This window comes from Fulmarus glacialis, unplaced genomic scaffold (assembly GCF_000690835.1).
Source record: "Fulmarus glacialis isolate BGI_N327 unplaced genomic scaffold, ASM69083v1 scaffold6436, whole genome shotgun sequence".
NCBI classification, from domain to species: Eukaryota; Metazoa; Chordata; class Aves; order Procellariiformes; family Procellariidae; genus Fulmarus; species Fulmarus glacialis.
In genome coordinates, this window is record NW_009219940.1 from 6,989 (window position 1) to 34,533 (window position 27,545).

Sequence of the window (27,545 nt, forward strand, 5' to 3'; positions counted from 1 at the left end):
TTCCCTGAAGTCTATATATTGCCTGATGTTCCCACTCAGCCTTAGTGGTGAGCTGAATAAAGGAGTGCTACTAACATAAACTGATTTTGGTTTATACGTTTTGTCATGTATATATTCTGCTGCAGCCTTAGCTTTTTGGCAGTTACTTTATCTGTCAGCATATTTTGGAGTGACTTACTGTGTGGGCTTTCTCCTCAAGTGCAGAGAAGTTATTTCTGCGTTAAGATTTTGCTTGAATGTACTGCTTTTTACAGGGATTAATTGCAGTTGAACTTTTTTCCTTTCTTTTCCAGGGGATTGTGGGTAACCTAGCGAGTGGCAAGTCTGCACTTGTACACCGGTATCTGACTGGCACGTATGTCCAAGAGGAATCACCTGAAGGTAGGTGGATATGCAAATTTCACTAATTTTTTTTTTTCCCCACAAACTACATCTTTATTCATTTTTAATCATGTAGAAATGAATCAGTAAAGAATCTGATTTGCTGTTTCAATGTTCATGGAGATCTTTCCTTTAACATTCTCCAGACTGAGATATAGTATATATGATGAGTATAATTGTAGCTTTTTCATAACTACTTAGCATTCTTAAATACTTTGGCATCCAGTATGTGTCCATATGGGAAACTTCTAGTCCTGTATTGAGAAGAGCTAACTGCTGTCAGTAGTGCTGCTGCTTTCAATTTGGTTGTTGAAAGCCACAATTACTGTATCTAGTACTAGATTTCTGCAGAATTGGGCCCTTTGGTTTGTGATGTTGGGAGAATAAAAAAACTACACAAGGCTAAACTAAAGATGTAACTTGTTCCTTGTTTAATATATTAAATCTTTGGTCTTGAAGTTTTTTTTTTTAAAATGTTCTTATGCCGTAGAAAATTAATTTATTTGTGAAAACATTGTGGTGTTTAACATTAATCCAAGTTTATAGCTTGAAATCAAAAATATCATAGTATCTTATAGAGGTTATCTTACACTAAATACTTTTTTTGATTTTTTTTTTTTTTTTTAAATCTATTCTCCTTATGAACTTTTAAATCCAACTCTGAGACACTGAATTTCTGGTTCCTTCTTTTCCTTACTGGCTGTTCCATTCTTTGCAGATATGGATGCAGGTAACTATACATTGTCTTCATGGCAGCTCTTGTTTTGAAGAGACAGACGGCAGTTTCTGTACTATAGCGTTTTCCCCTTGTTTTGTGTATCATTCTGATTTGTTTCCTTTTGATTTCAAGTCTTTAGTACATCTCACTGTTTTTGTCTCTTGCTGTAGTTGTCTTTTCAGCAATAGTTTGTAGCTTCATGCATCTATGATAACATTTGTTTCAAATTAACTCTTACCAAAGGAAGCTATTAAGCATAGTACTTGACATTTTAACAATCTTGAATTGTAGTTAAAGTGGGAGGAGAGGGAACAGGAGGGATGGACAAGGCTTTTTCTTGTGTAATTGCACTAACAGGGAAGTCTTCCAGTTTATAAGCTTGCCTTAAATGTTTTTGCTGCTTTGTAGCTAGGACTGATGGAGTGATAATTGAGCCTTGCAACAAAACTGCATGTAGATGACATTTATGCCTGCTGCTTCTGGATGCTGATAGTGAGAAATGGTTATGTAGCATGTAGATCCACCGACTACAACAAGTCTTCAGCAAAAATGAGTATCTCTACAGATCTCTTTCCTCATTTCCTGAACAGAAAATATTTTGGGGTTTTTTTTCTTGCAAGATTCAAATGTACTGATTATTGACAGGGTTAACAGTCCTCTCCTCCTAAACTATGAATATTTTAGATGGTGTTCCTTGAGAGCATTACCATCTGTCCTCTTTGTCTTCAAGGATTTTTATTTACAGTGCTTGAGTGACGTTCCGACTGTTTTTCCTGAAAGGATTAGATTACAAAAGCAGTGTCAAATCATTTCTTTGCACGTAAGTGTAGCTGACAAGCCTCACTAATGACACCATTCCATTTCATTAACAGTAGAAAAACTGGAATAATTAAGAGCTCTAATTCACCTTATAAGGGATAGGGTCAAGATTTCTAATCAAGTTAGTATTAAAGGAAATTGAACCCATACAAGCTATCCTTAGTAAACATCTGTAGTAGTGATTTGTTAGTGTTTTATTTCTTTCTCATCCAAGCCAAGTCCATATGCTGCTGTTCTATAGAAAATACAGCAGCAGTGCAGATGGTTCTGTTGCATTGCAGTGCAGGACTTGTGATTTTTATATTCTGCATGGGAACATAGCATTTGATAAATCGAGGCTAAGTGTAAGCCTTTATGTTGGACACCAGTGTGGATCTTCCTCTTTTCCTTTTCTGAGGTATTGTAAATGTGCTGGATCGTTAAACTGGATAAAGAATAGTATGTATATCAGACGTTAAGGTGTCAGATGCTTGACAATTTAAGAAAAACCAAAGTTTACTGACTTTGAGTGGCTTACTAACAGCAAAATTTATCAGGCATCGTATAATTCGTGTCTAATTGGTAAAATGATGGACACATACTTCATGTGAAAATGGTGATTACGACCAAGGATCCCTATTTCTGCTGTCCTTTGCCTTCTAAATTGCTACAATTACCATGAAACCTGCCCTGAATTAGAGAAGTGCCAGATCTCCTGTAGGCCTTCAAGGTAGCTTCAGCATTCCAGTAAATGAATGTTAACTATATAAAGATGGTTTCATGTTTCCTTCAGCTCTTTTCTTTAAGATGAGCTATTTCTCTTGCAGCCTGACACCACCTCCCCATCAAGAGGAGGAATCACATCACATTAAAGTGTAAAGCAGTTTTCTCTCATTGTCTGGCCCAACTTTTATTTATGTTCAGAATTAATTTTAGTCTCTAGTGTGATTGTAACATGAAAACCTTTGTTTTCTCAAAGAATAAGTTTGTCTTGGGAAGAAAATTGACTTTTAGACTCTTCCTTTGCGTATTTAACATGCACATAGCTATACTCCTGTGTGACACATTTTTACATCAGATGCATTTTGATGCAAGAAAAGAAATGATGTATTACCCCGTAACAAGTGGGAATTTCAGTAGTCTGGGACTTGCCATTTTTTCTGTAATGATACAACAAGGAAGTGGTGGGAAATAGGGTATTTTACTGACTTGTGATCTTCTAAGAACCTCCTGAGTGATTGAAAGAAAAACTAAACAGCGTGCTGGGTTTTTTACGTAACTGAAACAACAAGTAAGGTGTGTGCAACCTGGTATCTTTTTTCACCTGTCTAAAATTTAATTCTACCTGTAGGAACAAAATGAAACATGGTGTGCATGGAATTTGGGACCAAGTACTTTGCAGACCGAGGTGAATTGAAGTTTACAGGAATAGTGAGTGTCAGGAGTATTCTGTTACTGTTTGGCTTTTTGTTTCCAAAAAGCCATGGAGGCATGAAACATGACTTAAAGGCTTTTGCACATCTCTGGTATGTCTTGTGAATACCCTAATCCATGTCATGATTATTTAAGTATTTTTTTTCAGTGAGCGTAATTAAAAAAAAAAAAAAAAGCAGGTAAGTTGTGGTCTGAGGTGTCTCAGCTGGGATGAGGAAAAAGGAGGGTTTTTTTCTTTCCCACCCCACTGTCACAGTAAAGTGAGATGCTAGAACAGACAACTGATGTGAACATGAACTGCTAAATCTGTCCAGTATATCTTCTGTTTAAGAAAACCGAGAAGGGGAGCTGAGGTCACATTAACAAAATACCGTTAAATTTGAAGATACAGAATAGTTGAAGTGAGAGTTAAGAAGGAAGCAGGTTCCCTGCTGAGGAAACAGAATTAAGGTCGTGGCACCTTTGGCTATACAGTGCAACTGAAGGGAGAAAGCCAGTGCAAGAGGAGTAGCAACTGGTTTGGCTGTATCTTTGGTAACTTTTGAAAAAGTTCTAAGGGCGCAGTGTAATGTATGCTTAGGAGAGAGGCTTTAAAGTAACTTAAAGCATAACTTCTTTCCTGAAATTGGTAATTACCTCTTTCACTGCTAGTTTTTGGAGAATTGATGATTATCTAGTGGCAGTCTGTTCTACTTTGGCGTTCAAATGAGGGACAAATTTTAAGTAGGTTAATAACTAAACGTTTGGGTGTATTTAAGATATTTTTCTTTCCTTTTTTTCCCCCGGGTGGAGTAAAACATTTTTTTGCTCTCAAAAGCATAAAGGCAGTCCAGCACCCTGACTTGGGGGAGCAAATAGCTGTTGCAGTCGGTGGAGATTTCACGTATCTGTGTGTGGAGGAACTTATGAATATAAAATAAATGAAAATGTAGGATGTGAATCTTTGCAATACTGTCTATTTCCCACCTTCTAGGTTGATAATCCTCGGGCTTCCCTTGTAGTACACAGTACAAAAGAAAGGTATTGGAAGCTTTTACAGAGGGTTATTTTAGCCACTAATAGGTATCTCTTTTTACCGGTCTGTAATTTTTTTTTTATCTATGGATTTTTTTATTTCTTAACGTAAGGTTATTCAGTTGCCTTTGATTTCTTCTTTCCCATTTCCTTTTTGTAATTGTAGCCCCTTTTAGTTCTTTTTCTCCGTGGTAGAATGGGTTGAAAGCGATTGCATTGGGTGTTTTATTCCAGTTGGTGTATTGTGACTGTCACCACGCTGTATTGGTAGAATGGGTTGAAAGCAATTGCATTGGGTGTTTTATTCCAATTGGTGTATTGTGACTGTCACCACGCTGTAGTGCGAGTGAGGCGCAGAGGTTTGTTTCGCACTCAGGTTTTGTAGCACTACCTGTGCTGCGTCCCAGGTGAGCTACAAGCCCAGCAGAGTACCACCACACTAGGTCCCTTAGTCTGTCCCTGAAGGATAAGATGCATCAAAATTTTAGTGCCACTTAATTTCAGTTAGAGGTCTCTTATGTGTTAAGGGCTACGATAAATATGTTCCCCCAGTAAGCACTGTAGAGTAAAGCCTTAATGTGCTTTCCAGAAAGCTGTGATCATTTGCTTTCTTTCTAAACTTGGCCTAAAAATAATTTTGTACTACAAGCAGCCTCCATTGATTAACTTTTTCAGTACCTACAATGAACAGTGTATCACTTCCATAACAGTCATGGTCCTAAAACTTAATGTTTATTATTTAAATACTAACAAGGTGTCACCTTCAGCCTTCCCTTCAAAGAAGAAGGAATGTGATGAGATTACTATGAAAGTAAGTTGCTAGCCTGTTACCAAAACATGTAGAAGTTTCATATTGAGGGATGAATGTCCATGTTTTTCAATTTCTATCTAGTCACTATTTCCATATTGTGCTACTGCAGCAGAGTGTAATTATGCAAGGAGGATTGAGAAAGACTACTTGAAAATTTCAGCTGCTTTTGTTCAGCATCCCTCATTATACTTTTGTCTGGCCATAGGCTCTTACAAAATATGTATACAAAAAGTGCAAGCATAATCTATTAACCTAAATAACCTTCCAGTTGGCTTCATTCATGGAAAAGGTTTAATGCTTCAGTTGCTGGGCTCTGAGATGAAACCGAGAATGGAACTTGTTCTCCTGGAAAAAAAAAGAAAAACATGATTCTTCTTTGCTTGCATTATGTTAAATTAAGTGTTCAGACAAGCAAGCCAGGAAAGGAATACCATGTTTTGACATTCTTTATACCTCGACGTGCTGGGAGATTTAAGAGTGAGATGGGGATCACAGTTTGGTGTTTCAGGTTGACTGGAACATGGGAGCTGCAGCAGAATTGGACCACCTTTTCCTTCTGTAAGATAGAGATTTTTGTCTCCTTCCTATGTGCAGGCTAAAAATGTAATTCTTCCTTCTTGAACAATTAAGTTCCTCAGGTTGCAAATCTCTTCACAGAAGCCATTAGCTGTTTTTATCTAGTTCATTGTTTTCGAATATGTAGGAATCTGGAGGCCATATTTACTAAACAACCAAATTTTATCTTTCATGAGTAAAAAGAGAGGCTCTGTCCCAGACTAATCTGTGTCTTCTATTTGTGGTGGGCAAGCTGGCTGAAATGTAAATGAATAGCAGAGAAATTTGTCCTCTGAGTATGTACTTACATGCTTTTCTTTAAAGATAGACTTTCATGCTTTTTCATTCATGGTTTCCTGGAATTCCATAAAATCATCATCATACATGTAAAAATCTACACATAGCTTATTCGGGGAGATTTTACAAGAATTCTAAGTGCATATGCATTCAAAAAAGCAACATGAACCTTAGAGTCCAGTTGCTTTTAAGGAGCTAGATATTGCATCCATTACAACATTTGAGCCACAAAACATAGGGAAGCTGACATTTTCCATGTTGACTTCAAATCCTCGGTGCAATGTTTTGCAAGCTTTATGCAGCACTTTGTGGGACAGCAGAAGCTATCAGAGTACTTCTTTTGTTTGTAAAAACGCAGAGAAACGCTGTGTTGTGTGCAGGAGACGATGACTTTAGACGTGTTTCAAAATTTTCTCAGTTCTTTGTCTTCTGTTTTGTTATAATACTATCAGCTGATTATTTTTATTTGGCATTTCAGGCTGACATCCAGGTATAAGATAACACTTGTCTTTTTTGATCACTTTAAAATATTGCTGCAGTTGGCTCTCTTGGGCTTTTGGAGCCTTTCAGGCTTAGCATGAAAAATATTCTGCAATCTCCCCTCTCCAGCCCTTCCCTCTCCTCGTCCCCCTGAGACTGGCTGTGTGGTTTAGGGAATTCTTTGAAAACCTCTCTGTTCTAGCCATCAAGTTGGCTACTGTTTAAAGTGTTGCACAAATAAGGAACTATGTTAATTAAAGGAAGAAGTTAGGTATTTGCTCTCTTCCTGGGGAGAAGGTGCTGAAGAAGCAGTTTCCTAGAAGGGACTTCCCTTTTAGCTTGTGTGCCTTGAGGGTCGACTGATCTTTAAGATGTCTTTAACGCGTTGCATCTTGAATACTCAGAGGTTTTGACGAGTAATGTCTGTAGGATTTGTGCCCTTCTTGTAACAGGCTCCTCTGAAGGTTGCGTCCCAGGTAAAAACTATGATTTGGATTTATAGCTGCTATTACAACTTTAGGCTCTTAATAGTAATGAAAGTGCCTCTTAGGTCTCCAGTGCTCTCTGCTTTCTGCCGCTGTTGAGCAGAAGCCAGTTTGGAGTTTCTGTTGCTGGAAGAAGGGCCTGCCTTCCACTTTCTTTTTCAAATACTACTTCTGTTGTATTTCTAAATCATAGCCCAGTGTTTAGCTCTCGATCTTAAAGCAGAATTTAAACATGTTCGTTAAACATGTTTCTTTTTCAGCTTGTATTTGATTTCTTATTGGTGTTTTTTTTTTCCTTCCATTTAATCTTACATTGTTTTGGAGGGTTGTATCAGAAAGTAGGGCATAGTAGTTAGCTGATTTTATTGACAATAAGTTTAATTCTCAAGATTATTTTTTTTTTTTATTTGCTGCTATAGCAGGCTGTCACTAGGTTTTCTACATGTTTGAGGAGTGACAAGGGTCTTCCACCTTGGAGGATGGCAAGTGATCTTGGTTAAGTGATTGACTGCAGCCTGCCTTCACCACCCTGCTGGGAGGGCAGGTTGTTCCGCAGGAGGTGCGGAGCTGCCCCTGCTCCATCAATGTTACATGTTGGGGGAAAAGGAGGAAAAAGGGCTGGAGGGAGAGTGGATCAGCTTAGCTCCTGACTCTTACGGTCTGGCTTTCCTTCTGAGTGACGCTTTTAAACAGACAACCTGTTTTCCTCAATGCTGCTAATTTTAAAACTTTTCATGTATATTTGCAGGGCTGCCACTTGGCATTAGGTAACATCCATCTGAAAAAACTTGTAATTTACTTCAGTATTGTCATTCTCTTTTCTCCCTCCCACTCCCCCTTGGTTCTGAATGATACTAACATGAAAGGTGATCAGTGAAATACAGAGTACAGATGGAAAATAGATTTTCCTACCCCTTAAGATATAATACGCTATTATGTAATGACCTTTCTGTTCTCATATTTGAATTGGAATATTTTGGGAGGTAATTAAAAAAAAAAAAAGATTATGATAGTTGCTTTGTCTTGGGTTTCCTTAGCAGATCTCAGTATGATTTTTTTGTGTGTTCAGACAGTATAATCACAGCTGGCTAAGTCCAATTTTAACTTCAGGGTTACTATTTGTAATGTAATACTGTAATGAAAGGACAGATATTATAGAAGCCAGCTATAAACTAAGTATAAAAGCAAAGGGATATTTAAAAAAAAAAGGGAGGGAAGCCTGAAATCTGTGCTTCTGTGCTTATAGGAGTTAAGTTTTTGGCTTATCTTGGTTATGCAGTTTAGTTTTTGTTAGCAGGTATGTTAAGATCTTTGAAATTATGTTGGAAGCTTGTAAAGTTGAACTTACATACAGAAATTTTGAGCAGATGTTGGCAGGAGATGATTTGTATGTTAGATTGAAAGGTGGAAGCTGGGTGAATATTTGGCTGAGTAAGTGTCTGGAAGATGAAATGTGTGATAAACCAATTTTTAAGAAACTGCAGTAAAAAAGAGCTATGGTATTTTAAGTCATGGAGCTAAATTTGAAAGGAACTTTGTTTGGAAAGTGTTGCTTTGGGGTGTAAGCTTTTTAAACTTGAAAAGACCGGTGATGGAAACAGGTAGGAGTGTGCTAAAGTAGTATCATATCCTGCCCAAAGAAGTTGATTGCTGCTGTTTGGGTTTTGTTTGTCTCCAGCTGGCTTGATAAAAATAAGCTTTTAAAATTAGACTGGTAGCATATATACAATTAGTGGGTGTGATGTGTGTAAGCAACTGTCTGCACCTGCTGTCCATAAAATAAACAAAAAAAATAAAAATAAAAAAAGCTATCATATATGCCTGATTTCCTATCTGATTAGTAGAAATTGAACCATTAATTTAATTGTAGGCCCTTGTCACCTGACACTGTGGGGTCAGATAGATTCTTTTAGGGGTCCTTGGCAGGACGATGACAGCACTGTTTAGAAGGCTGTTTGCCTTCTAAAACGGCGTTAGTTAGGCTGACCAGGGGTCAGGAGCAGGGGGTACTGGTCACACACCTATAAATGTACAAATACCTTTTTTCTCTTCCATTTTAATACTGAATAAGGCATCGCTTTGAAAATACTGAAGAGTTTTACTGTCTGATTAAGCTCTAACATCTGACGTACATAGTTGTGCCCTGATGGAATTTAAATAAAGCTGTGACAAGTGAAGAGATTACGGTGCTAGAGAGAATGCTAAATGAAAGGAACAAAAGCAGCAGTGCAGGAATCTTAAAATACTTTCAGAATTTAATCGCAGGATTCAGTGTACAGAGGAAGTCCTGCAGGTGATGCAATTGGTAAATGTGGCGGCAAGAGGCTCCTGGCGCTCGAGAGGTTGGGGGGGATACGAGGGGTCTGGGTGACTGTCAGAGGAGAGGTTCCTCGCAGATTCCTACTGGTTATTTTCGTTCCCTTTAACCTGTCAGAAATATTTTTTCACGTGAGTGAACTATGAAATACTCACAACATGTAATGTATTCAGCTTTTATTTGCTCAGTGCCAAAATTTTTGTGTATTTATGTGCAGTAGATGTCAGATGAAAACGTGTTCCTTCATCATGTGGAATTGATGGGTGTCTAACGTCTTGTTTGTGGAGTAATTGCGGAGACATGAGCGCTTACATGCAGGGCACAGGTATTTTATCACTTTGCAGAAAATGTTTCAGAATTTTGCAAATTCACGCTAGAACCTTGAACAGTATTAAAATCTCAAACCTATTTATTGTATTTAAAGATCATATATAGATTGGTTTTATGCCTTTCTTAGGAGGAAAGACGACCATAGATTCTTTCCAGGCAAGTGTAAAGTGACAGGTGTAATTCTGGTGTATTTGCGAAAAATCAGTGGCTGCTTTAAATACGAATACTTTTGTCTGTAATGCTAAATGCTAAGGTCTATATGGTACTGTGGTACTATTTCTGCTGTGTCATATACTTCAGTATTACCTAACCGTATTTTTAAGGCCGTCTTTGAGAGAGAGGTGCTACCTGTATGGCTTCTGCAGAAAAGGGAAATTAAGTGCTAGTCCCTAAACCAGACAGGTAAACCAGACAGGTTTAACAGTTGAGTAGATTTGTTTGTCAAACAGATAATCAGATACTGATCATGCTCTAAACTGGGTACCCTGAGGTACAGGGATGCTTGCATCGTGGAGAGTGAAATCATACAAGATTTTAAAAGCTCTGAGGGCAAACTGTTTTAAAATGCACATTGGCAGTGTGTGCTTTCCAGAATCCCATTCTGCTTATCAGCTTTGCTGCTGGACTGTAGATCCCAAGGTTTATACCTAGAATTTTGGTGACTCTTGAGTAGAGCTTTGTATGTCTACTTCCACTGGATACTTTTGCCTGTTTACTTGGGATCATAATAAAATTGGAACTGAAAAAAATGGTAAAGGTCTTTCCCTTCCCCTAAAATGGGATCAGCAGATTATTTCTTAGTAAGAACCCTCACCTCTTGTCTCTTCCTAGTCTGTTCTCTTAAATATCCACAGTTCATATGCTTATTTTTCTTACTGTGTATTTCCTGGGCAGATTTTTTTTTGCAAGTGCTTGTGAGCTCTTTTCCTTCGGTCCTTATCTTCTGTGTAATGCACGATCCAGAGCGATACAGGGAGTTCATGCTGAGGCTTTGCAAGCTGCTGGCAACATGAGGGCTAGGAGAAGCTATCTGCTGTTACCTGTCTGCACTCCACAGGAATTCACAGCTGCTCATTCTGCAGTGCCAGTGGTTTGCCATCCTACCCAGTATTTCTGCAGTTGGTTGGTCCTGCTTAGGTGGAGGACTCTTCGTTTGTCCCTATGATGCTGCTTTTGTTTTTTCCACTCTATTTTTCTAACTTGTTATGGTCATGTTGAAGTACAATCCAATTTTCTAATATAATTGCAGTCCCTCCTGCTTCATTATCTATGAATTAAATAGTCTATTACTTCCATCTTCTAGGTTATTAATAAAATCCTTGCATGAGACTTGAAACTCCTCAGAAACTGCATTGGTATCATTCTTCTTTTAAGATGAGTCGTTTGATGAGTACCAAGTGTGGCTTACCTCTATGTCTGCACTTACATTACAGTAATTTTATTAAGACTGGGCTTCTCTAATTGGCTTACAAACAGTATGCCACTGACTGTCAGAAGCTTTATAGTGAAAATATAACATTCGTTGGTCTTCTCCAAGTCCTGTCTCCATGTAGTGAAGAAAACTTAATTGCTCAGAGGCTGGCTCTTTTTTTTGTCATTTATCTTGGTGGTTAATGGATCCTTTTCTTCTCCTTCTGTCGGAAATACAACATTGGATGGGAGTTTCAGCCTGTTTACTGTACTTCTGGCTTCTCCTTTTCCTTTCACCAAGTTTTGTGGGTGTACCTTGCTTTAATTATATGGCTTGATACTTCAGGGAGAACTCGTAACGTTCTAACCCATGATTTAATCCGTGTATTTCCTAAAATATATCATAAACCTGTTGAGAGAAGCAGTTGGTGGGTTTTGAAAGGTTCCGTCTGGGTTGCTTTGTTGGTTTTTGGGTTTTTCCCCAGGTACTTTATTGGGAAGCTGGTGCAGTTATCTGCTTGCAGCTATAGTCTCGTGCGAAAGCGATGGTTCCCCAATCTTTGCACTTCTGTGGTTATACGCTTAACCCAGCTCAACCACATATGGTTTCTGAAGTATTGTCTAGCACAACATTTGCATTAAGGAAATACCCAAAAGCTAACTTAACATGTGGCTGAACGATAGTTTGTGATAGCTGCTGATACCAGTATGAATTGACATCAAGCACTGAGCACAACTTGATTTGGTGAAAATTTAGTTTTAATATTTCTTGTGTAATAGTATGCTTTCTTGGGAAATGCTGAGAAAAACATTTCTTAAGTAGTTTAGTTAAATAAAAATTTTGGGTAATGATGAACTGCGACACTGGTGTTGGTTTACTGGGCTGTTGCAGTCGTCGTTCTTTAGTGCTTCTGCTTAGTTGCAGAAGATCTTGCGAGCTTTTTTTTTTTTTTGAGCTTAACCAACAATTTTCATATATTTGGTCCTGAAATGATGTAGGTATGAACGGAGGGAATAAATGACTTTTTAACGTGCTTCCCTGAAGAGGAGCCAGATTCTTGGCACTGTCTTTTCTATCTTAAGAAAAATGAGAGAGAGAATCTGCGTGTGTAAGACAACTGACCGCTGTTGTCAAAATTCACATGTTATTGGACTTTTACGGCTGCTTCAGTCTTATCTTCTGTCTCTCCTTTCCTGCCTGCCCTGCCCCCATGGTTGTGATAGACATTCAGCTGCTGCATGCGTTTGTCATGTGGCCAGCCCCCCGAATTTATCTTTCTCATATGGCCGAATAACTTCATCCCCGTGGCAATTTGTTTGAATAAAGAGCCTGGCGAATGCAGTTGAGCCTGGGGATACAGTATGAAAATCAGCGGCTGCTTCGGTGAGCAATTACGCGGTGAAACAGCTATCAGCTAGAGGAAGAGGTGGCTAGGCTTTCATAGCCGAATGAAAACCTTGATCCATGGAATTCCCTATGTAATAGAAAGCTTTCACAATATAGAGCACCTTTGATTACAAATGTGTGCGGTATTTAAAATTAGTATCAGTTTTTACTGAAGGACAGTTTTGTACTTCTACAGATTCAAAGCGCTAACCTTTGTAGAATGACGTGCATAGAAATGAGATTAGGAAGCTTTTGTTGATTCCCTCAGCCTGGTGTTCTGACTTGCACTGGGTCTTTAGCTGTGGTTGTAAATCGCTGACACACAGAATTTATTTAGCTTTATATTGATCAAAGCTGTATTTTTATCTGGAGTATTTTATGGTAGGAATCTGGCCTAATGCACAGAAGAGTGGGTGGTTTTATGGGTTGCATCAGAAGCAGCGCTCTGTATCTTCTGGTGGGTATTGTGTGTGGTTCGTACGCAGGAGTAGTATTTGCCGCTTTATGCGAAATTTTGTACATGTCTGAAAACGAGTCTCTCTGAATTGATAATGATCTTCCCCTGGAAAACTGGGAATAATGCAGCGATTTATAAATACAGAGTTTTAGAGAAAATAAATAAACCACATACTAAAATCCTCCCAAATTAAAGCTTCCACACAGTTTCAATGATTTGTTTTTATAAAATTGCTGTGACATTTCATGAAAACAGTTCCAGCTCCCTCTGTATGGCTGTAGAGAGTTATTTAGGTATTCACTGACATGTCTTTTATATGGCTTTAGAGATGGGATTGGGGCTGCAAGTAAATGTAGTTTAGCTGTTGATTGCGTATCTTGCAGTCTAGCATCTTTGTGCTTTGACGTGCCTGTTAAGACATAGCAGGAGCGATCACTCCGTCCTTCAGAGCTGTGGTCCAGGCTGCCAGTCTTTCTCTTTCGGTGACCCTCTTTGGCAGGTACATATGGGAGTTGAGAAATTCTCTCATTAAAAAGCTGCGTGTGTCATAATACTGATGGGACTAGAACAAAGCTAACTATCTCCCTTGGGACTAGTGCTGTGGTTTTTTTAAACTCATTCTTTAAATTAAGAAGGTCATTTCTTTGTTTTCAGTGTCATCAGTTTAGACGTTTTTTGTGACTCCATCATATATCTGTATATATTTAGAAAAATACAGTGGTATTTTGTAGCCATGGGAGACTTCTTGACTTCTTTGACACATTGCGGTAGTTCAGTATTCGAACTGGCTGATCTCTCTAATTCCTCTTTCCCGATGGCCCTGTGATGCTTTACAAACTCCAAAGATGTATTTTTTAAAAAATACCTAGTGCAGTGCTGTCCGAGCTGAACCATCCCCAAATCACTGCCCTTGCACTGCTTTTACTCTCTGGGCCTGGAGATGGGTCACATCGGGGCTCATCAAGTCAAAGGCAGAATCAGACTATTTTCTGCCTTAATCTTATCGCCACAGATATCTGCAGGACAACCACATAGCCTTGGTTTCATACACTGGCAGAAGTCTGTATATTCTTCAGTATTTATACTTTTGTTTGTGTAAATTCTTGGTATTGAGGTAGGTTCTCTCAATCTCTGTCCTGTTTAGTACCTAATGTTATGATGTGCTCATGATGAGGGCTCTTTAATGGTGTAGAAACATAAGTTAATAGGGATGCATCCTGCTTTGATCTCAAATTTGCATAAAATAATTCTTACTTGGGGAATGAGCACGAGTCTGCTGTTACGTTTCTGGATCTTCAGATTTGATTTGAAATGCTTGTTACAGGTTGGAAATGCAGGCCATTCTTTTAAACATTTTGGTTCTGGGCGTTATTAGATTTAAACTATTTATTGTGAAATACCTAAACGCAAACAAAAATAAATGAGTGCATGAGGGTGTGCAAGGAACATATATGCACAATAGTGCATATTCCAGATAACGAGCATACTCAGCTTTTAAGGGTAAAGAAGCCACTTGAATAGATTTGAATTGACTGTATGCTGCTTGACTGCTGCACTACACTTCCAGTGTGACAGACCATGGTGAAGTGGTACAGCATGTCAAGATTTGAATTTAATTCTGGATATAAAAATACAGTATCATTCTACTGAGCTCCAAGCACAGTGTTTTCGGGGAGGGTAAGGAACAGGTATACAAGCTGGTCACTTAATGTGGATTTATATAGGAAGAGAACTGTTGGATAACTCTATACCGTATTTGTTAAATATGGTACATTTCTCAAACCTGCCCCTGCAGACAAAATCTTTAGTGACCCTGAAGTGGCTCTCAAGAATAAATCTTGTAGTGCTCACATTTGTGGTCTCTGTATATACATTTTAATACTACATCCATGGATAATTTTTTTTTTTCCAATTCTCTACTTAAGCTTTTTATTTCACCTTGTCTGTACCTTCTTTATACCTCTGAGGTCTGTTTGAAGATACAGTGAGACTTGAAAGGCGTCCTATTGACAAGAGGGAATAATGAGTTGGCTCTTAAATGTGTTCAGTTCATGATATTTTATAATTAGTTGTGTGAACTTTCAGTGCTTAAAAAAAAGAAATAGGAAAAGGCAATTACGCAGAGCTTTCACTCTTCAATCACATATATACTGCATTTCCATTGTTACTTACAGCTTTAAAGAGCCTCTCTGGAGGGCTGTATATTAAACAATTAATCTTATTTAACTCTTCATTATGAAGTGTATGCAATTAATTGACAACGTATAGAAATAATTATCTGGTTAATAGAAATTCGGTTCCTGAGAGGTGAGACTAGTTTCCTTTCAAAGTTTTACACTTGATTTTGATTATTCTTTTCAAGTTCACTAATGATATATATTTATCTGCCACTTGATCTTCAAAGGCAAAATTGAAATCAAGTTTGTGAGCAAGATAATGAAAACGTATACATAGCTCTTCTACTCCTTCTGTGCAATTAAACAACCAGAAATGTGACAGTCTTAATTGTTGCATGTTTGGTACTGCTAAGCTGTTCATAATAGGGTAGGTTTATAAATAAAAATAAAATAAATAAATAAAAACAAAACCAAAACCAACCCAAAACCAACAAAAAATAACACAAAAACAACAGCAACAAAACCACAACAAAACCCCCCTGTTTTTGTGTCTTTTATTAAACATGAAATGTGTTTAAACATGCTTAAATATTGCACAGAGCTGAACTGTTGAGTGATCTTGAGTTGAAACCCGCTGTAACGGTTGGGCTAGGGGAGTGGTGGGTCTAAGCCAGTTTGTTTCCCTAAGGCTAGCAATTTGTGTTAAGTGTTTTGAGGATCAGCGTTAGCCTGTATGTGCTGACTTATTTGCTTAGAGGGCTTATTTGGAGAACAAGTCAAAGTTGTTTGCTCACCTATCGCGTGTTTAAATGCATTGGTTTTGATAGTGTGACAAGTTTTGAAGTAAGTGTAGTTGGGAAATGGAGTTCAAATTGGAAATAATTCCAGTTAAAAAAATAGGGGTGAAGAAAGAAGTTTAGGGTGTGTTAATAGATATGTTTTTTTCTTAGTCTGGTAAGTTCAGATGTGAGGCAGTTGGATGATGCTAAGCATGGAGGCCTTGGGGTCTTTGTGGCTTAGGTGGGGAGATAGGAGTGGTTTTGCTTCCAGGAGAGGAGCCTAAATGCAACCCAACTACTTAGGCAGGTCAAGTTTGCTAATCCTGGCTTAGGCTTGGTCACACCAGAAACCCTAAATGTGATTTGTCATTATCTGAAGTCCGTCATGAGACACAGCAGGATGCCCGAAATATGCTTAACCCCAAAGGAAAGCAATCCCAATTCTGCCCTTGGGTCATGCTTGAAGTCCCCATGAGGCCGGTGGAGAGAGAGGGTAACTGTGCAGCTGCACGCCCGGTTTGGTTTCTTAGGTTCGGTGCCAGCTCTTTGGTTTTCACAAGCGTTCAATATTCTACATCTCCCTGAAATAATAGGATCAGGAATAGAATTTGGCTGAAGGCTGTGACTCCGCTCTTTTTATCTAGATCTCCAAAATAGGTCTTTAATTCATCCTGCCAATAAGTGGCACAACATTCTCTGTTAGCGTAGTACACCTCTACAGAGGTACCACCATTGTAGTTTTTTTTGTCTAACATGTGTCTAGTATTTTCCCCTAACTGTGGTTTGTGAATATAGAAGTATCATTTTCATAACATTACATGTGTGCTGTAAGAACTGGGCTTCTCTTGAGGAAATGCTAGTTCACACAAGAAACTTACTTTAGTTCTAATCAATGATGTTGTTTGTATGCAACTGTCCCATGTTTGCCTGCCTTAGAGATACATTTCTCACCATTACATAAAACAAAGGTGACTGTCTTTTAACTATATGTACCAAAACCAAGTACACCTAACATGGGAGTTAGTGTTTGTAATCGAATTGTTGGCTGTTTTCCCTATTAGCCTTATTTTTAAAGTATATGACTTAACTTTCTGTAGTAATCTCTATGCATATGAACTTAACTTATATTCACAGTAGTTCATTAATTTGCGAAAGATCTTAAGGACACATTTTTTCCACAAGCGAAGCCTTTTTCTATTTTGTATTTTTTGCTTTTTCTGCTCTGTAATGAGTTACTTTGTGTGACAGGTGGGAGATTCAAGAAAGAGATAGTAGTTGATGGACAAAGCTATCTGCTGCTGATTAGAGATGAAGGGGGCCCTCCAGAGGCACAGGTGAGCATTGCATATATAGAGCTTTATCAGCCTAATGCCACTGTTTCCTTTCTTCTAAAAAAACCTTCATTTAAGAGAACTGGCTTTGTTTTGTTCTTTCCTGAGTCCTGCTCATCTTTCTGCTGGGCAAAAGTACACGTCACCCTCAGGTGAAAAATACTCTGTTTAGAAATCATTTGGGATTTCAGTTACATTGTGAAACTGTGTAATGAAGATATACGGCTAGCTTATATTGAATGCCTGATCAATATGCTTCCAATGACCACGAAATTGCATGTTATTAAGATGTCTCCTGAGTTAGAATCTCTAAATTGTTAAAATACAAAGTAGATGTATGCACGTGACCCACATACTTGGGTACAAATCTTTGCATTCCCTATTGCTTCCACATTTTGCTCCCTGTGCTGTTTAAGACTCAACTTTGCAAGTTCCAGTTCAGCACCACCGAGTTCTCGGATTTCTGACTTGGTTTCTGTATACAGCGTGTTACCTCCTTGTCTCATAGAAGGTAACTCACTGGAATTTGCCTTTGAAAAGACACTTCTGGTTTTGTGTGCTTAACTCTGTTACTCTGTTTTGAGTGATGTGAAGTGAAGCGGTTGCTTATGTGATGCTTCAGTCACCGCAGACTCTGCCAGCCTGTCTGCAGGCAGTGTCCTTGTCTTCAGGCATCCTCCTTGTCTCCCCTCTACCTCTTCTTACCTGGGCACTCGCAGGGCTTCTCGAGCGTGTGGCCTGCCGCTGGCCTTGCTTTGCTCGGCTGTTCAGTGGTGGATCAGCTTCAAAAAAACCCAAATCTAGCAGCAGGAACTGTGCTATCGCCAAACAGCTGAACGGGAGCCGTGCCAGCAGCAGCAGCTTGTGTTTCAATGCTCCACTATTGCTCGTTAGCTGCAGGAGGATTATAGCATGGGGGAAGGTGCCCGGACAAAGGAGAAGAGAAAGGAGGTGGAGGAAATGGGGACCAAGAGAGACATCCTGGAAGGAAGTTAAAATAAAAACAAAAAAATTAGTGTTGCTGACACATCTGCATCCATGTGAGGCATGATTCTAAAAGAAGTGCTCTGTTTGAGGCCGTGAATAATTTGGCTGAAGTATGCAACAGTTTCCAGGCCCCGATGCTTAAAGAACATTCCCTCATGTAAAAACATAAATACTATAGTTGTAAAGGTATACACAGCAATCTAAACGTTTTTGTACCTGAAGAATTGGTTTTGCAGGGTTCATTTGCACTAACTGCAAACTAATAAACAGACATGGTGTTTTGCTTTTGATCTATGCTAGGTAAATTTGGGGATTTTAATTACTATTGTGGCTGAGGTTTGTTCTTCAGCAAATAATGAGTATGGAAAGGTTTAAGGTGTTAGTGCTATTTCACCTCTCAGAAGACGTATTTGACATGTAAAATATCGTTGGATTTTTTGGTATTATTTCAAGTTGTATGTATATTAAAGATCTTTAATGTGTTTATTTATTCCTGGAATAAAAAGTTTACTTTTGGGTTCATGAATATTTATAGCTCTATAATGAGAATGAACATTATTGGGAGAAAAATGTTTACCTCCCACTATTTACTTATGCTATAGAAAGAGTTGGTAATTTTAGCCTTAAGGTTCTGCTTTTTTCAACAGTACAGTATATTTTTGTGGATAGTTAGGATAGAATTAAGACTTCAATAAGTAACGAGCTGAACTGCGGTCTTCCTGGCACTCAGCAGCATGGGATCGGGGAGAGTTCCCCAGGTGACGGCTTCTTGGCTTCAGTGCAAAGGCTGCAGCTCAGGTCTCAGTTTACTGTCCCCTTCTTTTTTGGCAGGAAGGGAGGGAAAACAAACTCACCTGGAGACTCATTTTCTGGATCTATGATCTCTCTCTTTCTTGTCTAACATAAGATTGTTCAAAGATGAAAATAATTAAAAAAAAAAAAAAGCTCATGTCGTAGAATGAGAAGGTGGTGAGGCTCACTAGCTGATGCTGCTTCAGTTTGTGAATATTGACCATTTCTTTTGCTCACCAGCTTTGATTTTAGTCTTGCTGTTATCTGTTACAAATGTAGTGGCCTCCTTTTGTAAAACCCAGTTAACATAGCAACTGAGCTATAACAAGCTGTCACCTGCTATTTTTTTGAAATTTAGAACTTTTTTTATAATTTGGTTTTGTTTGGGCTTATCTTGAACTAACAGATCTGCTCGATTACAGTAATAAATCTGAAGATGGATTTGTATATTAGCAACTGAGCTATCCTTCTTATTTCAAGCCATTCCCTGCATAGTGGTGTGGATAAGACATCCTGGGTTTCCAGACCCTTGTATCTGTTTCCCTAAATTCCTTTGGTTTTTAATATCACAGGTCTGATATCCACAAAGCTTAAACTCACTTTAATATAAAAAGAGAAATAAGGAATTACTGGCAATATTTTGTGTCTGGAGGAACTGCATTGAATAACCACCCTCTGGATTTTTTTTTTAATAATCTTCATTAAAAGGCTGCTGCTACACACTGATGAAACATTAAGAAACTTCAGAGGGACTGTTAGCTTCCAAACTGGTCCTTTAAGGATGTTGTAGCTGTAAGGAAGAGTTATTGGCATGACGCTGCTAAGTCCAGTCAGTGAGAACCATTTTATAATAAGACCCAAAACCAAGTCCACAGTAATGACGCTGTGTCTGGTTCCTTTGGTTAGATCTTCTGGTTTGAATAGTTCAAATTTAATAGTGTGGTAGTTGACCTTATTCTGGCAGTAACTATGCTGTGTGTAGATAGTCCTATCCGTAACATCTAGATGATTGTCCTCCTGACTGTCTTGAAAACCTCAAAACATTTTTGGCTATTTTTACACTGTAACCGTAAGAGACGTGTTTGGTTTCAAGTACAATACAGTCATGAATATGCACATTAACTTAAATTATTAGCTAATATACTGTATGAAAAATAGGCAAGAAGTGCTGCTAACTCCTGCTTCTGAAAAAGGAAAATTTCATGAGCTCAGCAACTTCAGTATGTAACTTCATACTGCCAGCTCTTTTTTCTTCCCGTCGCGTATGCCAGCTTGCGATGCCTTACTAAAAGCTGAGAGCGTGTGAATCTACAAACTAGTGATTGAAGCAGTTTAAATACTGCAAGAGTAGAAACAAAACTGCAAGAATTAGTAGAACTGAAGTAAGTGCTTACAAACCTAGGCTAGTCTTGTAAAACTCAGCAAAATGTGTATAAACATTTCCCCAATGAACCTCCTTGCAGCATTCTATATTCAGTGTATCCCCAATCTACCTGGCATATTGTAGCAGTAATATGAGGATCATAAATACTGATAGCTGAAACTTTTTTCCATTGGTCCAAATTTGGGTAGGAATGGAGTCACTTAGGGAAAAATAAAGGCAGTGAGGTAAGTCTAACTTAAGTCTTTTTTTGATGTCCTGTATATGTTTACTGTTAATGTTAAATGTGTTTCAACAATCTTATTTCACTCATGAGCTAAAACCTTTTCACTTGCATGGTCACTTAAGCAGCACCTTGCCTTGGCCTGTGTGTGCACGTCTTGTAGCGGATTACTGATGCCAAGAGAGAAGAGTTTGCTTTCACACTGAAAGCTGGACGAGACATTTGGTGCTGTTTGCTCAATTAAGGGTGTCTGTATAGTGAAGAATTGGAAATTTGAAATTAATGTTTTTGGACATTGATCAAGATGTGAGAATAACTAGCAATGCTTGTAAAACCACAACTGTAATACTTGTCCTGGTATTAAAGAAAGCATGGTATGTCCTGGTATTAAATCAGCATGCATGCATGTAAAGCACAGGGTGGGGAAATAACACACTAAATGAGCCACTCAAGTGCCTAGAGATAAGTGTTACTCATTTAAAATTCACAAATTCAGAAATCTTGAGGCTGTGATGTTTTCTTTTTCTGTGAATCAAAACCAATGTTCACTGATAGTAGTTGGGCTTGTAATATCATATACCAGTAAAGAAGAGATGCATTTGTGAGCATGGGGAAAAGCCTTTGTGTATCCAGATCCCCATCACTTGCAGAGTGATGAATGTTAATTCATCATTTTAGAAATGATATGCCACTTTTAAGGCCTTGGTTATTGTCACTAACAAAGTTTCTCTGGTGCGTATTTCCCTCCAAGTAAGGTAAGAATGTTTCTTTCTTTCCTTTTTTCCTCTTTACTGTTTTTCTTACAGGATGCCTTTTCTATTTTTATTCTGCAGTTTGCCATGTGGGTGGATGCTGTTATATTTGTCTTCAGCTTGGAAGATGAAATTAGTTTCCAGACTGTTTACCACTACTACAGCCGTATGGCGAACTATCGTAACACTAGTGAAATTCCGATGGTACTAGTGGGAACCCAGGGTAAGTGCAGTCTTGATTTACGAGTGTATTTCTGTGACCGTATAGACTGTTCCAAGCTGGCAAAGCCATGTCCTGTCTTTTCCCCTCTCCTGCATCAGCACTCCCACTCATCTGATGATGAGAGCTTGTGGATAAACTGGCGGTTAATCAGCAGGGTGGTGTTCTGCCATCTGGGCCTCCTCGGCTGGCTTCCTACAGGGCGGCGGCATTGCGAGGACTGGTTTGAGGTGGGAGACAAATGTCCATGCGGCACCCTTGGGAGAGGGAGCGTAGGACTTGAGCAATGATGACAAGAATATTTTAAGAAATATTTTCAGTGCTTGCCAGTCATGGTGGTTTTCTTCATCAGCAGGGAGATGCTAACGTTCAATTTGGGCAGGTTAATCAGTTGTGTAACGAAGTTCTGAAGTGAGACTGGTTTCCTTTAGCTTGGCAGTCTAGAAGTGATCAATACCTTGGCATTCCTAGGAGGCAGATGGATCAGGGATCAAAAACCTTCAACACTGTGTTAAGAAACAGAACCGAACTGTGCCCTTGTGCAATCTCACAGGTATACCATTCTTCAAACCAAATGGACATGTAGCTTTTAGCCTCCTGAAACAACCCCCCACAATTCTGTTTTTCCAGAACCCCTTCTGGAGCAGTTGCTAGCCGCAGCTGTCCTATGGGGAGATGTGGCAAGGGAAAGGTACCAGCAATATTTCAGTTTCTTTTGCACCTGAGATGTCTTTCGGATATTCCCTGCCTTGTTTTGCTGGTGCATCACATTAATGTTTCAGCAGTTTCCCATACTGCGATTGATTTGCTGCATGCAGGAGGCACACAAGAATTGAGGCTGCTCTGCACCTCGCCATGTAGATGTCCCTCCTGTGATAATTCTTGCCAAAAATGAGGAGTTCCTGCGTAGGTGCTGGACTTCAGACTTCTTACTTTACTGAGCTGCTGTTTTGGAAGCATAGTACAGACAATGCTGAAGCGTTGCTCTCAATACATTGTCAGGTTACTGCGCTGCGTTAGAGGGAAAACACAAGTATCACGAGTTGCTCTTGTAGATTTGATTTTGGGCATATTCCTTTTAGTGTATGCGACCGGTTTTGGTGACGTTGAAGCTTTTCACTGCTTTCTCAGCTTATTCTTTTGTCAGTCTTGTGGTCAGAGAGCAATTTGCTTTCCCCTGCCTGTAGAGCTGTGCCACCAGCGCTGCCACGTGAAGGCAGGGGAAGTGTGGGCAGCGCGAAGGAGGAATCGCAACTGGGCTTCAGGCGGAAACAGATGATAAAAAATGAAAAGGGAAGAAGGTACACAAAAAGTCCTAGGATAGCAGAAACTACAGCCAAAAAGCAGAAATGAACTGCTTTGAAGGGCCACGCTGTCAGCTTAAAACTGGAGTTGAAAAAGGAGAGGGGGGGAAACGTTTCCCTGAGGTGTTTTTCTTTCTGCATTTCTGACACTTTGGGGTATGGTTTTCCATCTCATTCCCGCTATTACCAGAAAGGAATTTGGTTTTTCAAAGTTCGTTTTTGGTTGCAGCACTGATGGAAAGGGGATTTTTAAAATGTCACTGAAGATGGAAATACTGCTAATTCTGCGAGTAAACATTAGAAGAAAATGCATAGAAGAAAAATGCAGCTTTTTGGCTACATCGACTGTCAAACAGTACATCGACTGTCAAACAGTGCAGTGAAATGAAATGTATATATATACCTGTTAAAAATATATTTGAAATATACCTGTTTGACATCTAGCTTGTTGGTTTTGACCGGTATTCTTGAAATGAGCTGTGAAATGACATCTCTCCTAAAATATTAGCACTTGCCTGATGCTTCCAGATGTTCTCCTCTGCCTCGTTGTTCTGTGGTGGGCTAGGCTGTAGCACTGAATTTGTTTCAGAAGTCAAACTTTTTGATGCCATGGTGTTGCTTATCAATTCCCTTCTGGTTAAAAGTTTTCAGCGCCCTCTGCTGATGTAAAAAAAAAAAAATCTGCTGTTAGCTTTCCAAATAACTGCTCTGTTTTTATTAGTTAGATCTCATGAGAAGGTAGCTGTAACATCAGCTGAGATATGGTCATGTCATGCCCAGAACCGAGCCTCAAATACAGCATTGCAATAGTGACCGACTTCATGCTCACGTTAAAGTGATGCTTTTTTTCCAAAGAACGAATGTAGTTTTGCTGCCACGGAAGGTAGCAGATTTTTAGGAAAACTTTCTGAGCAGCTCTAAATGCTGAAATGGGTGCCTGTCCTGGTGGCGAGGTGGTAGCTGCAGAGTTTTGTAGAATAGGTAGTACCGCTGTCTTGCTTTAAGACTTCTTTTGCCAGAGCTAAGAATTACCATGATACTCTTGGGAAAAAAAGTTGCTTTTTAAGATTTTTTCATAGCATTATCACTCTATAAATAGTCAAGCAGTATAACCTTTGTAGAGTTCTTGCTATGATGGAGTAGCAATGAAGAAACTTCTCCTTCATCTGTTAGTAGGGTTGTCTTTTTTTTTCTTGTGTAAGGTTTTTTTCAGGTCCCATGGATAAGCTCTAGAAGTTGGAGTTAAAAAGCATGCATGAAAAGTAGCTCTTGCAGAGAGGGACAAAATATTACTATTTGTTTAGAAAAATATCATTTTTATTGGCTTTGCAGTATGTTCACACAATGTCTCATGGGTGCCTTTACATCAAGGTTTGAGACTCAAAGTCATTTATGGTAAGTTTCCTGGATCCAGTCTTGGCTGTGACTTGGAAGCCAGGTCAACAGTGCAACCTGTGACTATATGAAAAATCTCAGTTTCATGTTAAACTGGTGAGTGTCTGCCTTGACCGAGGCGTAGTGCGTGCCGCGGCTTCAGGGTTGGGGTTTAGCAGAGTGCTTTGCTTCCAGCCCAGCCTCGCTAGCACACTGTTGGCTCTCTGTGCCTGAGCAAAACGCAGACAGAACTAGCCTAAAAAAATGGGAAGGACCAAAAATAAGCACACAGGGCAGAGTTACATGCGGAACTGAGGGAAGAACTGGACTCTAGATTTTTAGCAACATGATAATGGCAGTCCTGTACAGCTTTGTTATTTCTTATCTGCCATCACGATTTTTTCCACAGTTGTCTCAGTGTTGGCTAGGGTTTTTTAGAAGAAAAGCATCTTTTACGTGCAGATCTAACACTTTCCCTGAGTGCTGCAGTAATACCTGGTAGCATTTCTCCCCCAATCCCATTGTTTCTCTACTGAAAATGTTCTTATCCTTACAAACATGTCATGTTTTGTGCTTCACACTCTACAGGTGAAGGTTACTTGTAAGCCAGTGCTGATATTTATAGGAGGCCTAAAAATCATTTGACATGTTTATAACAATCAATCACCACTTGTTTCCTTAAGTATGTTTTACATCAGAGCTCATGTTCTTTCATGTGATTGTGTATTTTTTGCAACTAGTGACCTAAATATATATTTAAAGTAACAAAAAAACATTTTAGGTTTTTCCTGGTTTTCAGAATCAATCAGTGTGCCGGTGATTTTAGTAACAAAGTATAAAACTAGAGTGGTGTGCACCCCTGTTGTTATATAAAAATTCTAAGCGTCTGACAGTTTGTACTTAAATTCACTGCTTGGGTGCTGATAATTGTAAGATGTTGTTTTCGAGTTGTATTTAAATATGTAATTTTTTTCCCTGCTGTTGCTGTAGATGCTATCAGTTCCAGTAATCCACGTGTCATAGATGATGCCAGAGCGAGGAAGTTATCAAACGATCTCAAGAGGTGCACTTACTACGAAACCTGTGCTACTTACGGACTCAATGTGGAGAGAGTCTTCCAAGACGGTAAAGATTACTTTTTTCATCCAGCATATCACACAACACTGTAGCTGGTTTTTTAAATAACCATCGATGTCTGATAGTTCTAGTACTTGCCTGTTTTGCAAGTATTCATTAATGTTTAGTTAAAGAAAATGCTCGGTTTTAGGGATTTGTTTTGTTACATTATCTTAAGTGAAGTAGAGGGCTCCCTGTGCTGATCACAGCACATGTACACTATTGTATTCTCTATCAGCACCTTTAGTCTTAAGCATCTGAAGCTATTTTTAGTCTTTATTTATTTTTCAGTACTTGCTTTATTTTAGCAAAGTTTTCTTTGTTTTGATTTAGTGCTCGTGGAGATGTTGAGAGGCTATTTGTGCAAAGTAGTTGAAAATTGTCTTGCACATTTTAGAAACAGAGAATAAATCGAAAAAATTGATAGGAATAGGGTAATCATGAGAAGTAACTCATGGCATTCATGGAGTGTTAGAAGTTGATAGTCTTGTGTAGGGGTTTAGAAGTAAAGTTGGCTGCTTAAGGGTGATTTAAAACATCGTTAGCAGCAATGTTCTAGTTTGCCTTGTTGGAGGTATTTGGGATCATTGTGTACTGTTTCAAAAAAAGGAATAACAACAGTGCTTTCTGACCATCTGTAACTATTTTGGAAGAACTTCTGTGGCTGGAGAAGTGAGGCTGAACTTGGGTCTTTGCTGTTTGAGATGGGCTTTGTGCACCCTCTAGTGGAAATTCAGCCAGGTGTCCTGGGGCTTTGCTGACTTCTCTTCTAACCGTAGTTGTCTAGTGGCCCTTCATCACAGCAGTCCTTCTGAGTGTAAAAACCTTCTTAATTCTGTTGAAATACTTCTCAGAGCTCCTTAATTCTGGGTTTTTTTTTTGTTGCCAGCTTTTCACTGCAAAGACCTGCGCTGTCTGTGGTTATGTGAGACAGCGTCACATCAGTATGTATCAGAGATGAATACAAAACCAGCTAAAATTAAAAAGAAGAAAGCAAAACATCCTAATTTTTAAATGGAAAAAAGAAAGCAAAACATTCTAATTTTTAAATGGAAAATACTGACGTGCACTGCACTAGGTTTAATTCCAAATAAGGGTGGTTTTACCCATACTGTTGGTAGGATTTCAGAGAAAAGCATTTAAAGCTGTATCTTTGTGCTTTGCTTACTATTTTGGCTTGAACTAGTTGCAGAAATTACTGTTTTCACTGCCTAGATTTTCTATTTTGAATATGACTTTCAAAGAACCATTAGGGTTATTTATTAGTACATTTATTTTTGAGTGCTAGCTATAGTTAGATTTTTAATTATATATTCCGAGTCATGGTGCTTGTGGATCTTTGTGCAGTCTACTTTTTTTTTTCCCTTTTTCCCCTCAGGGACCTTTTGAGAGAGAAGTCTCTTGGCAAAAAAACTAGTGTGATAAACTTGTAAGCTTCCAGGAAGCTTATTTGTCTCTGCTAAATTTCAGTAGTAAGTAGAAAGAATTGACAAACATCGTGTGTTTAAGAAATATCAAGGTTTTGTTTTACCTACATGGCAGTCAACCAACTATTTAGTATTTGCCAACTAATAGGATTAGGAATGCTTCTGTATAAATGTGTTACAGTTGCCAGACATGTCTGGGACCAAATCCAATTCCTGATAATTTTTGCTGTTTATTTCAGTAGGAAACAAAGCAACTTCTTAACCCCGTTAAATGAGGGGGTGTGAACGAACAGCGCAAGTTAGGGAGCCCTTGATCAAATGACTTGGTTTGTGCAACGCTAGGACGTTCGGGTTCAATATAGGCTTAATGATGTTTTTTAGTGGCTTCTTCAGAGGTTCATATAGTCTATATGCAGACCTTTGAAAGGCAAGGGGTAGAAGTGCAGAAGCCTGAAGAAAACTTCCAAATCATCTTTCCTCTAGAAAAAAGGATGTGAAATATTGTCACGTGCATCAGCAGGCTGACTTACTGGGAGGTGGGTGGAATGCTGGGGAGGGCAGTCCCTTGGCACCAGCCAGCGCTGCAGGCGCTGGCTGTATCACCATTGCTTTAATGACCGTTAATACTGTGAAAGCTTTTGAGTAATGACAATAACTTTGCGGTTTTTACTTTTTGGGCAAAGAACAGGTTACGTCTTTGGTGAAACTGTATTCAGTAGGAAATAAAAGCTAATATGATGAAATGTATGCTAGTTCTACACACACGCTCTCCAATTTTGTTCCAACTTCATTCTATGATGATAGGCATGGAATATAAAATGTACACGACGACACCTGATGTGATTTAGTAAAATTCCCCACAGTGGCT

General features: G+C 38.9%; 1 protein-coding gene across 1 annotated transcript; it reads left to right on the forward strand.

Moving 5' to 3' along the window:
* Positions 1-293: 293 nt before the first annotated feature.
* On the forward strand, positions 294-25,259 carry LOC104071998 (arf-GAP with GTPase, ANK repeat and PH domain-containing protein 1-like; the record flags this gene model as incomplete). Its single annotated transcript, XM_009580561.1, has 4 exons — positions 294-381; positions 17,019-17,104; positions 21,318-21,459; positions 25,125-25,259. Coding segments are annotated over 4 exons (451 nt in total), but the record flags the coding sequence as incomplete, so codon positions are not given.
* Between the last annotated feature and the right edge of the window lie 2,286 nt (positions 25,260-27,545).